Consider the following 16,371-nt stretch of genomic DNA (forward strand, 5'->3'; position numbering starts at 1 on the left):
AGTGTAACATCCTAATGAAAACAGAGTGAAAATGTTTTATTTTTCAATCCATTATTATGCCTTCGCTGCAGAATGTTATTTTACAAGAGCTTGTCAACTTCATCACATAGGGAGAATGGATCAAATTCTCTCATCTATTGCAAAAGTCAGGATTTGAGTTGTAATGGTGGGTGTAATTGTGATTGCTGAACCCCTGATATTGTGAAGGTATTGTCCATGGATCCATATAAGGTCGGTAAGGCAATGATCGTTCCATGGATCCAATATCATTGCCGGCTAACTGTTGAGGTGCACTCTGGTGATGAAAATTTTGTTGAAGTTGATAAGAATTTAGGAAGGGATCGGCATTGGAATGACAAATTAGACCTAAATCATGAGTTGAATGACCAGGTTTTGTTCCAGGTATTGTCCGTGGATCCATACAAGGTCTGTAAGGCAATGATCTTACCATTCTTGAAGTGGATCCAATATCATTGCCGGCAAACTGGTGAGGTGAACTCTGGTGATGAAAGTTTTGTTGAGGTCGATAAGAATTTAGGACGAGATTGGCATTGGAGTGATGAATGACACCTACATCATCAGTGGAATGAACAGGTTTTGTTGAAGTAGGTACTGCCCGTGGATCCGTATAAGGTCTGTAAGGCAATGATCTTACCATTGTTGAAGTGGATCCAATAGCATTGCCGGCAAACTGGTGAGGAGCACTCTGGTGATGAAAGTTTTGTTGAGGTTGATAAGAATTTAGGACAGGATCAGCATTGGATTGATGAATGAAACCTATATCATCAATGGAATGAACAGGTTTTTCTTCCTTCGCAACTCTCTGCTTTCCCCCTGTATTACCACTGTTACCAGGACTCATACCTCTCTGAGTAGTAAGAATAGGACTCTCAGAGGGTACAGAGGTCGCACTAATCCTCCCAGGACAAAATCTAAAGAAATGATCTTTAGACCCACACTTGAAACATGCTCCTAACATCCTCCAACATTCTCCAGAATGCCTGCTACCACAATAATCACACTTGGGCACTGATGATCCCCCTACTAACCCTCCAGCATTTGGCCTCTCAGATGGTACGGAGGTAGCACTCGTCCCTAATTATAAAAGAACAATGTAATGTAAAATTCCAGTAGATCAATAATAAAAAATATGGAATTCACAGAAACATAGTTTGTTTTCACCATCATGCTCTCGTACATACCAACATCGCCATTTTGCTGAGTTGTTGGAGTAGACCTCTCAGAAGGTACAGAGGTAACACTCATACCTAATTATAAAAGAAGAAACATATGATGTAAAATTCCAGTAGCTCAATAGTCAAAAGAAATGGAATTCACAGAAACAAAGTTTGCTTTCACCATCTCGCTTTCTAACATACCAACGTCACCATCTTGCTGAATTGTTGGAGTAGGCTTCTCAGAGGGAACAGAGGTAGCAGTCATCCTCTTAGACGGTACACTGGTAGCACCCCTCATCACAGGACAGCTTCTTATGATATGACTGTTAGAACCACACCTGAAACACACTCCTAAAGCCCTCCGACATTCTCCTGAATGCCACTTACCACAATGATTACACTTAGAGACTCTTAACCTTGACTTTTGCTTCTTTTTCACTTGTCTAACGGGAGAAGACACTTGGTGAACATTAGCTGTATTCCAATCCCTTGGAATAGGGGCTTTTCCAAGTGCCTTATCAATCTTTCCCTTCTCAAGTTCACTTGCTTTTCTCTTCTTCAATCGTCTTGATTGATGTGAATGTTTTTGGTGTTTTGTACCTAATTATAAAATAAGAAACATGTAATGTAAAATTCCAGTAGCTCAATAGTCAAAAGAAATGGAATTCAAAGAAACATAGTTTGCTTTCACCATCTCGCTCTCCTACATACCAACATCACCATCTTTCTGAGTTGTTGGAGTGGGCCTCACAGATGGTACATACGTAGTACTCGGCCTCTCAGATGGTACATACATAGCACTCAGCCTCTCAGACAGTACAGAGGCAGCACTTGTACCTAATTATAAAAGAAGAAACATGTGATGTAAAATTCCATTAGCTCAATAGTCAAAAGAAAGGGAATTCACAGAAACATAGTTTGCTTGCACCATCTTGCTCTCTAACATACCAACATCACCCTCTTGCCGAGTTCTTTGAATAGGCCTCACAGACAGTACACAGGTAGCCCCCGTACCTAATAATAAAAGAAGAAACACGTGACGTAATATTCCAGTAGCTTAAGAGTCGAAAGAAATGGACTTTACAGAAACATAGTTTGCTTTCACCATCTCACTCTCTTACATACATATATCACCATATTGCTTAGTATTTGAAGTAGGCCTCTCAGACGGCATAGAGGTATCACTCAGCCCCTCGGATGGTACAGAGGTAGCACTCAGCTTCCCAGGACAGCATCTAAGGAAATGGTCTTTGGAACCGCACCTGAAACAACATCCTAAAAGCCTCCTACATGCTCCTGAATGCTTCCTACCACAATGATTACAAATAGGCACTGCTGGTCCCGTTACTAACCTTGACTTTTGCTTCTTTTTCAGTTGTCCAACTGGAGAAGACACTTGGTAAACATTATGTGTATACCATAACCTTGGAGTAAGTTCTTTTGTGTGTGTCACGTCAATCCTTCCCCTCTCAGGTTCAGTTGCTTCTCTGTTTTTCAATGGTCTTGATTGATGTGAATGCCTTGGGTGTTTTGTACCTAATTATAAAAGAACGTGATGTAAAATTTCAGTAGCTCAACAGTTCAGAGAAATGGGATTTCAGAAACTTTTCACCATCTCTCTCCTACATACCAACATCAGCAGACCACTTCCTTTTTCTTTCTATTTCTTTTACCAGTCTTGCAGCGTGTCGTTTGCGCTTCTCAAGACATACATTTCTTCTTTCAGCCTCTCGTTTGCGCTTCCCAGGTCCTACATTTCTTATTTCAGTCTCTCGTTTGCGCTTCCCAAGACAAACATTTCTTCTTTCAGCCTCTCGTTTGCGCTTCCCAGGACGAACATTGCTTATTTCAGCCTCTCGTTTGCGCTTCCCAGGACATACATTTCTTCTTTCAGCCTCATCACACCAAAGCTGAAGTAGAAAAAAAATTGTATAAACAAACCTAGTCTATCATTGGTATTACCTAAAATATAGACTTTTCAATCAAATACTTACCTGTCTGTAAGTTCTTGATTTGTAAAGGTTACGACCCTTTAGGACCCTTATTCTTTCTATTTCTTTTACCAGTCTTGCAGCATTGCCTCGTTTGTGCTTCTCAGCAAGTACATTTCTTCTTTCAGCCTCATCACACCAACGCTGATGTAGAAAAAAATTGTATGAACAAACCAAGTCTACCATTGGTATTACCTAAAAATGTTGATTTTTCAGCCAAATACTTACCTGTCTGCAAGTTCTCGATTTATAAAGGTTACGACCCTTTACGAGCAAAGGAAATAATGGGGGAAATTTCTTAGTCCCCTTGCTCCATAATACTTCAACCTAATGCATCAAAAACATGGAACGGGTAAATACAGTCATCAAATACGTAAACAAATTATTGGAAAAAGGGAAGAGTAATGACAGAAAATGCATCATAGGAATAGTAGTAATTTATCGCTAAGTATCAATCAGCTTGCTAAAATCAACCATTTTTTAACATATTTTTGTGCTGGATACAAAAAAGCATGTTCCAGTTACTTTTATCTACCTGACATAAGATAGTGTTGGAATTACCGTAAATGTATGTTGTTGTTTAGCTTTGCCATAGCTTTCCTTAACAACCCTTCCTGCAATAGTTCTCTTCTCCAGAAGTCTCACATGCCGCCTAGTCATATCGGACCTGTTTCAAAATCCAACCCTTGGTTTACATAGCCCAAAAATGACAAGGAAATGTACGATAAGAAATGGATAAAATATAGAGTATCTGCAATGAAAGAGATTGCGACGTTAGCTTGGATAAGGGATTACTTCTTATAAAGCTTCTGAGTAAACAAAACAACATCTCCTTTACAAACATCACCTGCATCATGAAGAGACAATAACTACAAATTATCACTCAAATAGCCGAAACATCAACTTAAAAGAGAAAAAGAAGTGAAGAAAAAACAATTTTACCAGAACAATCTATGAAAAAGGATGACTTGGGATATAAGGCTTCAGCATTCCCATCTTTTATTCTGATAAAAGTACAAAGAGAATGTATTGTTGTTAATCCACGATACTAACACTGATATTTCAAGGCTTTAAGAGATTTACTGCAACTGGAAACATAAAATCAAAAGAAAAGGGATAAAGCATGATTAATCCCCAAATTTGACCACTTCTCCCACCTTGGTCCTTGAGTTTCTTTTTGGAACACATTAGTCCCTGAATTTGTATTCTGTAACAAGTTGGTCCTTCCTATTAAGACCATTGGTTTATAGCATTTTACTCACATTAGTTCCTGAATTTGCTTATTTTTTTCCCACATTGGTCCCTAGGCATTTTTGTTCATGGGCTTTTCTGTTTTGAACAACCAAATTTAGGGTTCCAAAACTCCACCATACGATGTTTGTAGTATAATGTGTGAACTTCAATTTGGTACAGATGGTTCAAAATATAACTTTATGTGTTAAGAGAACAAAAATATCAAAGTGTGTTACTTGAAACCGGATACTCAGTAATCTGGGTATGGCAGTTTCGGCTAGCATATTTTGAGAACTTATAACTTGCAATATACATAGAATCTAGATATGAAATTTATACCCAAGTGAAGTTTCCATATCGAACTTCAAATTAGAAGTGCAATAACGGAATTATGGATGTTAGAGATGTTATTTACGAAGGTCAAAAGTTAGCTACTCGAAACTGCCATACCTAGATTTTTGGATTTCTAGTTTCAAGTGGCACACTTTGAGACTTCAGTTCTCTAAGCACATAGAGTTCTAATATCCATTAGTACCAAATTGAAATTCACATATCAAACTTGTGCTGACTTATTATGACACTGTATTGTGGAGTTACGACATCATAAAGTTGGTTGTTCATAACCGGAAAACCTATGAACAAAAAAAAAAAAAAACTAATGCGGACCAAAATAAACAAATTCAAGGACTAATTTGGACCCAAAATAAACAAATTCAAGGACTAATTTGGACCCAAAATAAACAAATCCAGGGACTAATGTGGACCAACAAATTAGAAACTAACAGTGTTGAGAGGAAGGATTAACTTGTGTTACAAAATACAAATTCAGGGACTAATGTGGTTTAAAAAAATCTTAGGGACCAATGTGGGGGAAATGGTCAAAACAGGACTGAATAAAATCTAAAAATATGATGAAATTACCTCCAATGCTCAAGAATTCTTTGTTGGCACACTGCCTTAGTGCCTGTGATAAGGAGGCCATGATTTCTCAAATAAGCTTTCAGTTCTTTCAAGCTTAAGCTTTCAAAGTCACCCCCTTCTATGGAACAACAGAAACATATATTGTAAGGGCATTTTTTGGGATCAAATTCAATCTTCTATTTTCAAACAAAAAATGAATTCTACGAAGAGAAAGATGACCTTTGAGAATTGCAATGACTTGATTGCAGAGAGAATCATCGTTCTCAGTCCGGTCATTATAGTTCACATTGTTCCTTTCCTCTTCCTCTTCTTCCCCAGTTTCATCTCCACTGATGATATCAAAATTAATCAAAATTGGGGAGGGGGGGGGGGAATAATTGAAATAGAAATAGGAATGTAAATACCTCCAATGCTCAAGAATTCTCTGTTGACACATTGCCTTACTGCCTGTGATACGAAGGCCATGATTTCTCAAATAAGCTTTGAGTTCTTTCATGCTTAAGCTTTCTAAGTCACCTCCTTCTATGGAACACAAGGATGATAAATTGTAACGTTATTTTATCAGATCAAATTTCAATCTTCTATTTTCAGAACAAAAAATGAATTTTAAGAAGAGAAAAATGACCTTTGAGAATAGCAACGACTCGATTGCAGAGAGATTCGTCGTTCTTGGTCTGATCATTGTTCCCTTCCTCTTTCTCTTCTTCCTCATTTTGAACTCCACTGATGATATGAAAATTAAATCAGACATAAAGGGGGAAAACTGAAATAATTGAAATTGAATTAGGAAATAAAATACCTCCAATGCTCATGAATTCTCTGTTGACACACTGCCTTAGTGCCTGTGATACGGAGGCCATGGTTTCTCAAATAAGCTTTGAGTTCTTTCATGCTTAAGCTTTCTAAGTCACCTCCTTCTATGGAACACAAGGATGATAAATTGTAACGGTATTTTATCGGATCAAATTCAATCTTCTATTTTCAGAACAAAAAATGAATTTTAAGAAGAGAAAAATGACCTTTGAGAATAGCAACGACTCGATTGCAGAGAGATTCGTCGTTCTTGGTCTGATCATTGTTCCCTTCCTCTTTCTCTTCTTCCTCATTTTGAACTCCACTGATGATATGAAAATTAAATCAGACATAAAGGGGGAAAACTGAAATAATTGAAATTGAATTAGGAAATAAAATACCTCCAATGCTCATGAATTCTCTGTTGACACACTGCCTTAGTGCCTGTGATACGGAGGCCATGGTTTCTCAAATAAGCTTTGTGTTCTTTCAAGCTCATGCTTTCCAGGTCACCTCCTTCTGTGCAACACAAGGATAAAAAATTGTAAGGCCGTTTTTTCCGGATCAAATTCAATCTTCTAATTTCAAAACAAAAAACTGAATTCTAAGAAGATAATTTGCCTTTGAGAATAGCAATGACCCGATTGCAAAGAGATTCATCGTCCTCAATCCCATCATTATAGTCCGAATTGCTCCCTTTGTCTTCCTCTTTCTGTTCTTCCTCAGTTTCTTCTCTACCGATGATATGAAAATAAAATCAAACTTAAAAGGGGAAAAACTAATTAGTGGAAATTGAAATAGGAACTTAAATACCTCCAATGCTCAAGAATTCTCTGTATGCACACTGCCTTGGTGCCTGTGATACGGAGGCCATGGTTTCTCAAATAAGTTTTGAGTTCTTTCAGGCTTAAGCTTTCTAAGTCTCCACCTTCTATGGAGCACAAGGATCAGAAAAAAGGCATTTTTTTAATCAAAATCAATCTTCTATTTTTAGAAGAAAAAACTGAATTCTAAGAAGAGAACGATGACCTTTGAGAATGGAAATGATTCGATTGCTGACAGATTCGTCGCTCTCCCAATGTTCAAGAATTCTCTGTTGACACACTGCCTTAGTGCCTGTGATACGGAGGCCATGGTTTCTCAAATAAGCTTTGAGTTCTTTCAAGCTCAAGCTGTCTAAGTCACCTCCTATGGAAAACAAGGATCAATAATTGTATGGTCATTTTCTTGGTGCAGATTCAATCTTCTATTTTCAAAACAAAAAAGAACTCCGAGAACAGAAAAAGAACCTTTGAGAATATTAATGACTCGGTTGCAGAGAGCCTCGTCGCTCTCGGTCCCATCATTATCGTCCGAAACGTTCCCTTCGCCTTTGTCTTTCTTATTAGCCATTTGATTGAACTCCAACGGAAAAGAGAAATTTACGACTGTAAGCTCAAATCAGGTTTCTTATTATTGACTTGGCCATACCAAAGAAAAAAAAGAATCTTATTCATAAAAACATGTAAAGGGAGAATAATTTGGGGCACTGTAAATATGCTTCTCTAATATGGTATACATAAAATTGTGAAGAACAGGTGGAAGCCTAGGAGGGAAGAAGAAGGGCAGAAAGAGGGCGATAAGAGATTATAAGCAGGGAATGGCATTACGAATGAAATAAAATGGGTTAAGGTCAAACATTAAGAAATATGCATAACAATATTATAAATAAAAAAGTATATATTTGATTATGATATAAATTTAGATTTTTTGTCTTTATTTTCAAATAAATATTAGTGAGAAATTTATTATTATAGTTTTGTTTTCAAGGTCGAATGATTCTAAGCTATATTAGTTGAGTTCGAGGTATTTTTTGATGAAATATACATCATATTTGTATTCAAGATGTTAAAAATGAGTTCACTTAAAATTTTGGGATCTAATAATTGATGTCGGTAAAATTCAATGCCAATCGACAATGACGATGGTTAATGGTGGCCACCGACGGGAGAGTTTGATTGAGTTTAGAATCAAATTGAAATTTTATCTAAAATTTAAGGGTTAAAATTATATTTTTATCAAAAGAAAATGGTTAAATTAGTATTCTAGACAAAGATTAAGTGTCAAATTAAAAATTAACTCCTTTTGTTTAAGGTTAAAATTTAAGGGTAAATTATAAATTAGGTAACTTAACTTTACTCTCTCCTATTTCAATCACTATACTTTAAATCTTTTTCAATTTTCTCATTGAACTTTAGGGTGTTTGTTTTTCGGTTTTAACCAAATTAACCAACAGAACCGAATTATTTTGGTTAATTCGATAGACCACCAAATTAGTTCGATCAGAGAACGATTAATATATTTTTTAATATTTAGTTAAAGGTTAATTCGGTTCGAAATCGGTTAATTAACCAAAATTATTAAATATTAAATATATTATATATTAAATACATATTTTAAGCTCAAACCTATTAAGAATTAAAATCAAATTATTTTTTAACCACACTAGACTCATTAAATTATTAATACCTAATTAAATTTTAACCTAAATAAAAATAATAATTATCTTATATTCAAATTAAACTAATTATAAAATTATAAAATTTTTTGGTTAATTCAATTAACGGACTGAAATAACCGAATTTTATTCGATTCAATTAATATTTAAAAAAAAACCGATTTGGTTAATGAAAATTTAGTTCGATCGATGGCCAAATTAATCATTCCCTACTGAACTTAGCACATTGGATTTTTTTGTTCACTCAACCGTTAGCTAGTTAACGGCATTAAAATCAATTGTTATATATATGCAAAAACGATATTGTTTTAGTGAAATTTTTTTTTCTAAAATGACATCGTTTTTAACGTCTTTAACTATTTAACGGTGAAATGACCAAAATAGGAGAGAGAATATAATTCAGTGACAAAAAAAACCCAATATGTTAAGTTCAATAAGAAAAATAAAAAATTTTAAAGTTCAATGAACAAAATAGGAGAAAGGGTAAAGTTCAACGATGAAAATTATAATTTACCCAAAATTTAATAAATTAACAAGGTAAGTGATTTAATAAGAGCCTGTCAACATTCGTGGTATCGGCAAATTGGATCAAATCGCTTCATGTATTGCATAATCCAGGATATGACTAGCTTCTTTTTTCATGTATTGGATCAAATTGTGAATGTTGATTCCCTGATACCGTGACTCTTGCTTCTTTTTTCACTTGTACAACCGGGGAAGACACTTGGTAATTGTTACCTGCATTCCCAAACCTTGGAATAGAGGCTTTTCTTTGTGCCTTACCAGTCTTTCCACTCTCAGGTTAATTTGCTTCCCTTGTTCGATGGTCTTGATTGAATCGAATGGTTTTGCGTATTTTAGCTGTAGCCCAGTAACTCCATAGTCGAGAGAAATGGAATTCACGTACCAACACCAGGAGACCAGTTCCTCATTCTTTTCCTTGCTTTTATTTTCAGTCTTGCAGCTTTTCCTCGCCTGCAAATACACTTTTTCTTTCATCCCAACGCTGATATAGACCCCAAAAAAATGAGTAACTGAATAAACAAACCAAGTTTATCATTGGTTTAACACGAAATGACGATCTCCAGCCAAATACTTGCCTGTGTATAATACATACTGCCATCAAGTGTGCAAACGGCTCAGTGAAAAGAAAAAATGCAGAAAATGGAAGGTACTGTCATCAAGGGTTGTTCAAGGAACCCAAATATAGGCACCACCTAGTGCCGTTAGAACTTGGAAGGACCGTAAAAGTATGCTGCTGTTTGGCTTTAACCCTTCCTGCCTGCACTATTTCTCTTCCCCAATGCCTTGATATTTTATCCAACCTGTTTCAAAATCCAAACCCCAACAAATGAAAACTACTGTTCGAATAAGGAATTACTTCCTATAAACCTTCTCAGTAAGCAAAACAACATCTCCTTAATTTACAAACACCATCTGCATATATATATTGAACAAATTATAATAATTTAGTAAAAGCGAACGATTTTCAATAACAGAACAGTGTCCAAGAGAGTGGCAAGTGGAAATACGCAAGAACACTTTCCATCACAAATTATAGCGCCCTGCTTCTTCCTTCCCCCTCTCCCAGTTCTTACTTTCCATCACAAATTATAGAACACAGAAGAGGAGCTGATGATACAACAGCAATCGTCTCACGAGGGCTACACCAACTAAGTCAGATTTTTCAACTCTCTTATAACCAGTTAGATATATATATATATATATATATATATATATATATATATATATATATGAACAAATTCTTATTTGAACTACAACTTTACAGTGGGAAAAAAAACATAAAAATGAAAGCATTTTCAATGTTAAGTTGCACTTGCATGAGGCTCGTGGCTTCAATCATGTGTTTTTCATCCATTCATTTTTTTAAAAAAAAAAAGCCTGTGCCATACAAATGGAAATAATCCATAAGCGAAGCGCTTTGGAATGGGATGCGGTGATTGAGATGGAAAAATTCACTCTACCACTTATCAGACTCGTGCTACCTAGAAAAGACCTCACCCGATTATTAGGCAAACCAGCTCAGGAAAGATGTAATTCTTGGAGCTCTTATGCAAGTTTTACAGTTTCTATTGAGCTTTTGTGAGGCTTCTGCTAGGTACACCGTGCAACAATTTGACAAATCCGAGAAAACTTAGCTTCCCATCGGTATGCCTGACCCAGTCATGAAGAACAGCATGAACAGGCACGGATGGCCCCAGTCCAAGTTCCTGAAAAATAATGGTAAAAATGCTCGAGATTAGTCAAGGTTTTTGTTGCTTCACAGCTTACAAGCATCCCAAGAAAGGGACACAAAAGAAAGAAATGTAAACTTTATGCCCAAGATAACATGGAACCTTAAAATGTGTAATGTTAAGTTTACAACTAATTTTGCTAATGAGTACCCTGAGGGCACTCTTTAAAGGATAAATTTATCGACTACTGCATTTCATATAATGCTATCATTATCAATAATATATTAATTGCACGCTTTAGAGAGTGCCCTGAAGGGCATACATTAGCAAAACCATATAAAAATATCATGAAAAAGAAACTATAATGATCTATGCTACTTCCACACTATTTCTTGAAGTTACTTATGTCATGCCTGTGGCAACTCAAAAGCATTTTCGAGCATACGGGTATATAATCAACCAAACCCTCCAGATGCACGGAAAATCTATGGAAAAATGAACTTTTTCATGCGGCACACGTATCCATACTCGACACTCACATCCGTGTACGAGTAATATATACCATAACAAACATCACCATCGATAGTAGTTGCAAACATTTACGACAAATACAAGAGAATTAAATTAGGCTTAAAAAGCCCATTAAAGGGAAATAAATGCTCCTCAAATCACGCTTTTTTTATCATCAATATTCACAATAACTCCACAGTTCAGCAAGAAATTTTACAGACTGCACAACATGGTTTTCAGAACCGGATCGGTTAGCGAACCGGTCATGCTACCGGTTCACTGGTTTAACCGGTCCGACCGGTCGGAAGAACCGAACGACGTCATAATTATTTAAAAAATTAAATAAAAATACCAAAAATATTTAATAAAAAATAATTTTTTATATTACAAGTCATATTCAAATCAAGTCATAACATATATAAGTTAAAAACCATAAAATCAAGTGAAACAAAATGATTCAAATTAACTACAACATAATAATTAAGGTAAAACATATTAAATAATAAATATAATTATATAACTATAATTAGAAAATAAATTTGGGGATAAAAAAATCATAACAAAATAATATTGTTTGGTTTAATTTTTTTTTAAAAACAATCTCACATGGCTAAGAAACATAGAAGAGCATCCCAAAAGTCTAAAGAGTAAAAATATGAGAACAAAACAATCTCACATGGCTAAGAAACATAGAAGAGCATCCCAACTAATTTCTATAAATAATAGAGGTAATTTGGCATTCAAAATCATAGAGCCTTTTGGTGAGCATTGAGCACTGAGTAAACTATTCTTTCACTTCAATCAAGCTCGAATTTTAGGCTTCAATTGAGTTTCTAAATTTTTTTTGAGTTCAAGCCTTTTCGAGTTCAAGTTTCAATATTATATTTCGAGTTCGAGTTGAACTTGATAATTTTTAGCTCGTGAGTTTAAGTCGAGTTGAGCTTACTTTTAAAGTTTTTAAGTTCGAGTCGAGCTCAGCAATACTCGAGTTCGACTTGGCTCGTTTAACAAACGACGTCGTTTGGTTTAAATTTTTTTTAGTTTTTTCCAGTTTTCAGCCGGTCCGGTTTGAACGGTTCAGCGGTTCCGGCCGGTTCACTAATAGCGGTTCAACCGGGTGTAGATTAAACCGGACTAGGCAGCGGTTCCCGATTGAACTGGCAGGTCCGGTCCGGCTTTCAAAACAATGCTGCACAACACTCTTAATTACAACTGATGCTGACGAACAAGTAATATTTTTTTAATCTTTTATCTCAACAGTATTCGTGATCTTTCTTTCAATATTTCTTAACAATGAGGTGTCATAACATGTACAGACCAAGAATCAATAGTCCATAAGAAAGTCAAAATGAAAATAATTTTCTAAAACATGTGAAAATTGAAGTCTAATTCTTTTTTTTTATAGGAATAGGAGGTCTCATTAAAAGCCTCCCTCTTAGTTGGCTCTTGTGAAAGAGGCAATTAACGGAAGGAGGAAAAGAGTACCTCATCTTATTAAACCATAATTACATAAGATTACAGCTTACATAATAAACTTCCCAAAATAAAATACAAACCAAAACATCCATAAAACTCTAAACATCAACCAATCCCCTCCTTAGCTAACTTGTCTGCCTCCCAATTGCAGCTCCTAGGAATCCATCTAACAATAATACACCTAGCCATAGTCACATGGATCGTGGTACGCTCCGGTACGGAACGTGGAACGGGATCGCAATTCACTAGGTCCCTAAAATTCGGTACGAGAGGGGTAGACTCATTTCGGATCGCTCCGGTACGATGTAACATATAAATTGGTACGATGTACCAGTTTCTTAGGTTGTTATTTTTTTACATCAAATTTTATAAGTATCTTCAAGACTTCAAATATCTTAGAATAATTTCCATATTATAAATTTCATTCAATAACTTCAATACTTCAAAGTTGAAAATAAATTTAACACTTCAAAAGTTACTTTTATACTAAAATAAAATTTTAGAGGGATCAAAAAGTAGGAAAAGAAATAATAATTGAATAAACTTAAAACAAGTGCACATGAAATCTAGTGTACGAAAAAATTTAACAAAGCACGTGAAAGTATAGTTTTAACAATAAAAAACAAAAACTACACAGCAAACAAAGCAGGAAAATAAATAAAAAACAAAAGCTCCTCTTTCCTCTTCCTCAAGCCTTAAACCGACCCCGTCGTTCCCCCATTTCCTCTCCCTCAAGCTCCTCTTTAACACTCGACCAAACCCAAAGCCTCCATGGCATCCGCCGTCCTACGCTCCGACGAGGAACTAGGACTCCATCTAAACCCAAAGCTCGTACCGAATCGCGATTTTGAAACGACTAGAACGCGATTTTGAAGCGACTGGAAAGCGTTTGTACTGCGTTTTGGATCGCACCGTACGGTACGTAGATCGTGGGTTATTGAGCGATTTCTGTAACTATGCCCCTAGCATAAACTAAGGCCCCAATTTCCCCAACCAAAGTTTTGAAAAACGTAGGGGCAGAAAATGGCATCAAAATTCAATCAACTGTTGTTTTACAATCACTCTCTAGGATTAGTCTTCCCTTCAAAGCCCATTCAGAAGAAAGGAATAAATCAATTCCTTGTTTAATAGCTTTCAGCTTAGCTAACATAGGAGGACTAGGTCCCACCTGAATAGAAAATGTATTTAAAGTAGAACAATTCGAATCTTTCAAGACTCCTCCAATTCCACCATGCAGCCCATCACCTCTTACCGCTCCATTAACATTGAACTTAAAGAAATTAGAAGGAGGCAGAGACCAGTGGAGAACCTTCTTCCTTTTATAGGATTTAATAGGTAATCTGTCTGCAAGCGATGGATCCCCTACTAGTAAGTCAACCTGAATATTAAAATGAGGGAATTTCGCTAAAAACTATTTAGCCAACCTAAACCTGGAAAAGAAGAACAGAGATGCAATGTCTAGTTTCCAGTTTTCAAACACCACTGAATTCCTAGCTTTCCATAAAGACCATAGAACAACTCCTGGAATAAACTTCCAAATAGTAGAACACTCCCTTAGATAAAATCAACAACAAAGTAGGGAAGAAGGTTCTTGGGGCAAAACAGAAGAGATATCCCAAAGCCTTAAAAATCTATACAACTCCTCTACAACCGAGCAAAAAATAAACAGATGTTGAATTGTTTCCTCGTATTTATGACAAAAAGGACACAAAACATCTTCTAGATTAACCCCTATTTTCTTCAATTCCACTCTAACCACCAATTTATTGTGAGTAATCTGCCATAGAAATGTTTCCACTCTAGGAGGAGCCATTCCAGACCACACCCACTTCTTCCACTGAAAAGAACCTCCAGTTCTGCTTGAAATAGTCTTTCTATAAGATTTTACCGAAAACAAACCATCCCCTTTCCCCGACCACGCAAGAAAATCATCCACAGAATCATTCAGGGCTATGTTCTCAATCAAAAGCATTAAGAAAATCCACTGATCCAATTCCCAGTCACAAAGATTTCTCCTTAGATGAATGTTCCAAACCCAACCATTATTAACAAAGCCACCAAATTCAGCCACTTTTCCCCTTTTGTTAGTCGACAGAGCAAAAATCCTAGGGAATTGAATCTTTAAAGAAGATCCATTAACCCAAACATCATTCCAAAACTCAATTGACCTATCGTTCCCCACTTGGATTTTCAAATTGGACCTCAAACACTCCCCTATCTCATCCTTTTTCTCATAATTACTCAGAATACCTCTCCATACCCAAGAATCTTGAGGAGAAACAACCTTGCTTATAAACAGAGATAACTTACTGACATTATGCGTACATCAAATCAATTTTTTCCATTGAGTCTTTCTCATTTGCATACTTCCAAACCCATTTCCCAAGCAAAACTCTATTAACCAAACTCAAGTCCAAGACTCCTAAGCCACCTTCTTCAAATGGTTGACATACCGTACTCTAATTCACCCAATTCACCCTTTTCTTTTCTGATTCTTCACCCCAAAGAAATCTTGCCATTACTGAGTTTAGTTTCTGATTTACCTTAACCGGAATTTTAAAAATAGAGAGGTAGAAAATAGAAAAGGAGGACAACACCGATTTTACCAACACCAATCTTCCAGCCATCGATAAAGAGGTAGCTTTCCAACCTACTAATCTGATGTAAACTTTCTGTAATACTGACTCCCACAATAGCTCTTAATTTTTCTTTGCTCCTATCGGTAGACCTAGATAAGTCATAGGAAAATATCCCACCCCACAACCTGCTTCCAGTGCAAATTCTTTTAAACTGTCCTCTGCCATATTAACACCAAACAATATACTCTTGGACAGATTAAGGTGTAGCCCTGAAATTAAGCTGAACACCCTCAAAACTCTCTTTATATTAAGGATTTGGGTTGAGGAGTCTCTGCAGAATAAGATTAAATCGTCTGCAAACTGGAGATGTGTCAAATTAAACATTCTCTTCCTTACCAATACTGAACCCTTCGAAAAGATCAAGAGCAGCAGCCTTACTCAACATTAAATTTAAGAGCTCACCAACAATATTAAACAGAAGAGGGGACAAACTACAACCTTATCTCAACCCCTAGCCCATCTGAAATTCTTCTGTAGGAGATCCATTAACTAGAACCGATATTGAAGCAGAAGAAATACAATAATCAATCCAAGATATCAATTTGTCCCCAAAACCCATTACCTTCAATAATCTCAAAATAATTGGCCATTCCACTGAGTCATAGGCTCTACGAAAATCAACTTTGAAAACCACTCCTTTCCTTCCTTTTTTCCTCCAATAATCTATAGATTCATTAGCCATAAAAGCACAATCAAGCAATTGCCTACCTGGAATAAAGGCGAACTGCGATGGGCTGATCAAATCTTTAATAACAGAAACCAATCTCCTCGATAAGATTTTGGAGATAATTTTGTACAGGCTGCCAACTAGATTTATTGGTTGTAATCTTCAATACTTTCAGGATTTAGTTTTTTAGGGACCAATGTAATAAAAGCATGATTGACCCCATCCTCCCAACTCCTCCCTCTGTGAAAGTCATCCACAAACTTCATCAAATG

The 16,371-nt window shown here is 36.1% G+C and overlaps 1 protein-coding gene and 1 pseudogene across 1 annotated transcript; both read right to left on the reverse strand.

Annotated features, from left to right (window-relative positions):
• Positions 1-15: 15 nt before the first annotated feature.
• Positions 16-7,730, reverse strand: LOC120205491. Its single transcript, XM_039205348.1, has 27 exons — positions 7,404-7,730; positions 7,145-7,305; positions 6,929-7,046; positions 6,737-6,852; positions 6,517-6,634; positions 6,343-6,440; positions 6,123-6,240; positions 5,949-6,046; positions 5,728-5,845; positions 5,543-5,652; positions 5,324-5,441; positions 4,112-4,173; positions 3,965-4,016; positions 3,731-3,836; positions 3,398-3,496; positions 3,173-3,313; positions 2,809-3,088; positions 2,304-2,714; positions 2,127-2,192; positions 1,886-2,015; positions 1,380-1,471; positions 1,203-1,268; positions 794-1,095; positions 665-763; positions 415-511; positions 183-204; positions 16-113 (listed from the first exon to the last, which is right to left on the reverse strand). Exons 1-27 carry the CDS (start codon positions 7,505-7,507, stop codon positions 44-46), a joined length of 3,372 nt encoding a protein of 1,123 aa, XP_039061279.1. The 5' UTR covers positions 7,508-7,730; the 3' UTR covers positions 16-43.
• Positions 7,731-10,494: 2,764 nt separating this feature from the next.
• The window catches only part of LOC120205492, a 55,244-nt pseudogene continuing 49,367 nt past the window's right edge, over positions 10,495-16,371 (reverse strand).

Source organism: Hibiscus syriacus, unplaced genomic scaffold (genome assembly GCF_006381635.1).
Source record: "Hibiscus syriacus cultivar Baekdansim isolate YM2019G1 unplaced genomic scaffold, ASM638163v2 tig00012493_pilon, whole genome shotgun sequence".
Lineage (NCBI taxonomy): Eukaryota > Viridiplantae > Streptophyta > Magnoliopsida > Malvales > Malvaceae > Hibiscus > Hibiscus syriacus.